At 47.4% G+C, this 4,889-nt stretch overlaps 1 protein-coding gene across 1 annotated transcript in view; it reads right to left on the bottom strand.

The window, feature by feature from the left end:
* Positions 1 to 4,889, bottom strand: part of LOC107124301 (chromosome unknown open reading frame, human C11orf73) — a 13,319-nt gene that overhangs the window by 1,612 nt on the left and 6,818 nt on the right. The window contains exon 4 of the mRNA XM_015427729.1: positions 1,249 to 1,367. Within this exon, the coding sequence (XP_015283215.1) occupies positions 1,249 to 1,367 (119 nt within the window). The remainder of the gene's footprint in view (positions 1 to 1,248; positions 1,368 to 4,889) is intronic.

Here is a 4,889-nt window from a genome sequence, read left to right as displayed (position 1 = left end):
TCCCTACTTGAGATTCTTTAAGGAGATTGCAGGGGGTGATCATGGGCAGGCCCGTAGCCATGGGGGGCATTTGGGGGCGATTCCCCTCCCCACAGATGAGCACTGCCCCCTCGGACAATAATTCAAAGAATTTCTTTTTTTTTTTTTAATTAAAACGTAAGGTGCGTGTTGGTATTCCAAAACGACCCCATCCACAGTGAGGGAAGCGTCGGACTTTTTCTCTCTCTCTTTTTTCTGGGCCAAAAAAGAAATAGGGTTTTTAAAAATGCAAAAAATAAAATTGCAAAAAATAAAATAAAATAGCAAAATGCAAGAGAGAGTCAGAGATTCCCCCCCCCCCTTTCCGGCTTGCACAGAAAAGAAGCCCAGAATCGAGTCTCTCCAATCGAAAGGACTAGAGGAGGACTAGAGGTCGCTGCGGAACCGGAGCTGCTGCTGCTTCTGCTGCAAGAGGAGCAGCAGGTGTGGCCGGGGCACCATCCCCCCCAGATTTCCCCATGCTCCACCAACCAAAATTTTCTGGCTATGCCCCTGATCCAGGGACTTTTCATGGGCAAAATATGAGCTTCACCGGTAGTGCTACAGCCATCAAAGGTAGCCAACAAATTATTATAGAGCCAACTTTCATACAGCTGCTGTACTGAGGAGCTATTCATTCCTGCCATTGGCAGCCTAGCAGGTCGCTGGTTACGAGACACACGTGAACAGGTGAAGCTGCCTTATACTAATACAGAAAATGTGAAAAACAAGAACTCTACAAGTATATTGTTTTACTAACACTTTTAATACTAATATTTAGCTTAACATGAAGGGGATCTCCCACTCTTGGGTTTTTAGTTAGTGTGGGTATCTTTCCTTTCTCCATAGTTGTAGTTTCCCTTCCTATATTTTTCGTTATAGTTTGTAGTCTTATGAAAAATAAAAATACCCCTCTGGGGGTTTAAAAAAAAAAAAAGCTGCCTTATACTGAATCAGACTTTTGGTTCATCAAAAGTCAGTCTTGCCTACTCAAACCACTGTCAGCTGTTCTCCAGGGTCTCAGGCAGAGGAGATCTTTCATGTCAGCTATTGCCCCATCGTTTTTTAAACTGGAGATGCTGGGGATTGAACCTGGGACCTTCTGGTGAGCCACGGCTTTTGAGTCAAAAGGCAGGCCTACCACAAACATTGCTGATGTGGTTCTCATTCGGCCTTCTGGGAGACCCTTGTATTGTTCGAGAATCGAGATCAGTTTTTCTTTCCTCTTACCATTTCAGACCTACGCTGGCGGGAATGAACACTTTATCCGGGTCGGGAGTCATCTGGGCCTGAGTGACGGCAAACGATGAAGCGAAGTTGTAAAAATTGTCCAGCATCTTTTGTGTGAACTGAAATGGGGAGAGAAGGCACTCACTGATCAGCATGTCCTCTGCCATCTCCAACAGTTTTAAAAAAGCATTTCACAAAAGGGACTAAAAGCACGGCAAAGTGCACTCCTATGGAAAAGGAAGCATTACTTTTATCGTTATGTGCAGGTTTTAAGCTTGTACGCTGCTTTCAGGAACAAGGATAGCAAAGCAGGCTATTAACATGACACCCGCACACAACACACACAAAGAATAAACCCAAGATATTAGTACGAGAGAGAAGAGGTGTTCAGACATCACAGTAATAGTAAGTTTGCATCAAATGTTGATCACAAGTAGAAATCTGAATGCAAATGATCCAACAAGCCACAGTTTGCCAGTTAGCACTACCTACAACCTGGTCCTTTTAGCTGGAGATGTCAAGGACTGAACTTGGGACCTTCTGCATGTTCAGACATCACAGTCAAAGCTCCCTCTAAGCTGTGGAGACTTGTGAGCAAAAAATTCTACTTTGTGAGCTCCTGGCATTAAAGTCGTGAGTGAGAGGTTTGGCCACTGCATAAATTAGTTTGCTCTGGAGCCATCCTTCCTGAGCTAAGGCAAAAATGTGTGAGCTGGAGCCTAAAAACCTGTGAGCTAGCTCACACTAGCTCAGCTTAGAGGGAACCCTGATCACAGTAATTGTGGTTTGCATCAAACGATCAAAACATTGAATGCAAATGATCCAACATTTGGCCAGTTAGCAATGCTCCCTCTAAGATGTGGGGTCTTGTTAGCAAAGATTCTACTTTGTGAGCTACGGGCACCAAAGCTGTGAGTGAGTGATTTGGCTCCTGCATAAATCAGTTTGCTCTGGAGCCGTCCTTCCTGAGCTGAGAGAAAAATCTGTAAGCCGGGGACCAGAAAACTGCGAGCTAGCTCACACTGACTCGGCTTAGAGGGAACACTGCCAGTTAGCACCAAAGCGGATCTCACACTAGCAACAGGTTTGTGCCCTCTAAATGCACAAGCCGCGGTTTGCTAAGTGGCTCTGCTCCCTGAACAGTCACCTGCAAACAAAGATGGCAGGACAGGGGGATGCCCCCTCCTTCTGGGAGGTGGAGAAGAGGCAGGAAAGAGATGGATTAACCTTGACCCACAAGCCAGGCCCTGTTACTTACACGTGGCTGTGCACAAACCGTGGTTTATTGTCATGTCTGAACCTGGTTTATTGTCCTACCCTGACCTGCGTGGCTCAGGCAAGCCCAATCTTATTTATTTTATTTTATTTATCGTTCGATTTATTACCCCGCTTGAACCCCCGCTAAGGGATGTCAGATGTCAGAAGGGATTTATTTATTTAGGTTTTTATCCCACCCATGATTAAGTCACTGGATTTAAATATCCAAAGGCATCTTGATTTTGCTATTAGAATACGAGATAATCTCTTGGGATTGCCCTGCTGCACATCACCAGTTCCAGCTACTGAAAATACACGTTTGCCTTTTAGCACTTTTAGCACTGGGGTGTGTGTGTTAGATTTACACAAACACTACCAGCGACATGCGTGAAGAAGCTAGAAAACCAGTTTTTAAAAACCGAACTGAAACTCACTCTTAAATTGGGGGAATTATGCCCCTGTTAACAGCTCCTGAACTCTCAAGGCATCTTCCCTCACACTGCCAAGGTGCGACACCTGCTATGCCACTCTGGTGCATTGCAAAGGATTCTGGGGAATGCTCTAGGGGACACCAGGTTCATGCCAGGCATCACTATTTCTCTGGGCAGAGAGGTGGGCACTAGAACACTGGTTCTCAACCAGCACCACAGTGGTAGGGCACGGAAGTGGCTGATGCAGGGCACCCAACAATTACTCATTTACTCCTTCTCGATCCCCACATTCACCCGCTGCTGTAATGTCCCATCTCCTGACGACCCCACCTGCCACAGATTATCCAACCGTGACCTTTCTGGCAAGCTAGCAGTAACAACGGAATGCCTCTAAACTTTATAATTTGGGGTTTTTTGTTTCAATCAGCAGCCCAAATACCCAACTTAGCCTGGGCTTGTCAGAACTTGGGAGCTAAGCATAAGAGCACAACAGAAGCCAATGTTGGATCAGGCCAATGGCCCATCCAGTCCCAACACTCTGTGTCACACAGTGGCCAGAAATACCAGGTGCCCTCAGGAGGTCCAGCAAGGTCGGCTAAGGTCAGTACTCAGAAGGGAGACCACCAAGGAAGACTGGGGTTGCTGTGCAAATGGCAAACTGCCTCTGCCCATTTCTTGCCTGGAAAGCCGGGTGGGATGGGGCCACCATGAGCCGCTCGAGACTCAACAGCACCTTGTACTTTATTTCTACCATGGTGGAAACCAGGTTCTTTTAGAAGAGTGATTGGTGGGATGCCTGGGGCGAAGGGTTGAGAACCGCCACCCTAGAACCCATCAACACCACCCTGAAGCTGCACACTGCCAGAGAAGAGGTGCAGGGCAGGCCATCTTTCAGAGAAACCTGGCCACCGGGAGATCTTTGAGGTACTCCAGAGCAATGTTCCCTCTAAGCTGTGGAGTCTTGTGAGCAAAAATTCTCCTCTGTGAGCTGCTGGCCTTAAAGTGGTGAGCGAGCGATTTGGCTACTGCATCAATTAGCTTGCTCTGGAGCCCTCCCTTCCTGAGCTAAGACAGAAATGTGTGAGCTGGAGGCTAAACTTCTGTGAGCTAGCTCACACTAACTCAGCTTAGAGGGAACACTGCTCCGGAGGTGCCTGGGACACGGTTTGCAAATCACTCCTCCAACAAATAGAGCAAGAGTGATGCTGACAATAGGTACACACTCGGCCAATCACATGCGATCATTCAAGGTGTTCTGATGAGCCAGTGTGGTGCAGGGCTTAGATTGTCAGAATCATTCCATCTACTGGCCTTCCTTGTTGAACCTCCCATCTTCGTACGGCCCATCAGGGGGAATACCTACAGTCCGGTTTACGGCCTCGTGGCTCCAGTTTCCAAGACTATCACACTATACTGCAGTGCTATCTGTCCTTCATTTATAGCTTAGTTTTTAAATGTTTTAACTATTTGTTGTGAAATGTTTTAACTCGTATTGTGGATTTCGCTACTGTGATCTGCTCTGAGCACACTTGCGGGGAGAGCAGGAGGCAAGCCAAAATTAATAATAAAAATAAAGTAGGACCTGGGAGGTCCAAGTTCTAATCCCCACTCTACCGTGGAAGCTTGCTAGATGACCTTGGGCCGGTCACCCGTTCTCAGCCTAACCTCCCTCCCTCTGAGCTGTGGAGTCTTGTGAGCAAAAATCCTACTTCATGAGCTCCTGGCATTAAAGCTGTGAGTGAGCGATTTTGGCTGCTGCATAAATTAGTTTGCTCTGGAGCCCTCCTTCCTGAGCCAAGACAAAAATCTGTGGCTCTTTCACACACATTGTGCTGCTCCCAGCAAGGCAGCTGGGGAAGCGAAGCGGAGACATGCCTCCCCAACCGGTCTTCCCTTCCCCAGCCAGTGTTCCCCTCCCTGGGTAGGCTTGAGGTAGGGGAGGGAGCTGAGAAA

Source organism: Gekko japonicus, unplaced genomic scaffold (assembly GCF_001447785.1).
Source record: "Gekko japonicus isolate JY-2015 unplaced genomic scaffold, Gekko_japonicus_V1.1 scaffold393, whole genome shotgun sequence".
Classification (NCBI taxonomy): domain Eukaryota; kingdom Metazoa; phylum Chordata; class Lepidosauria; order Squamata; family Gekkonidae; genus Gekko; species Gekko japonicus.
Note: the sequence above shows the minus strand (reverse complement) of the source record. Positions and strands in the feature narration are given on the sequence as shown.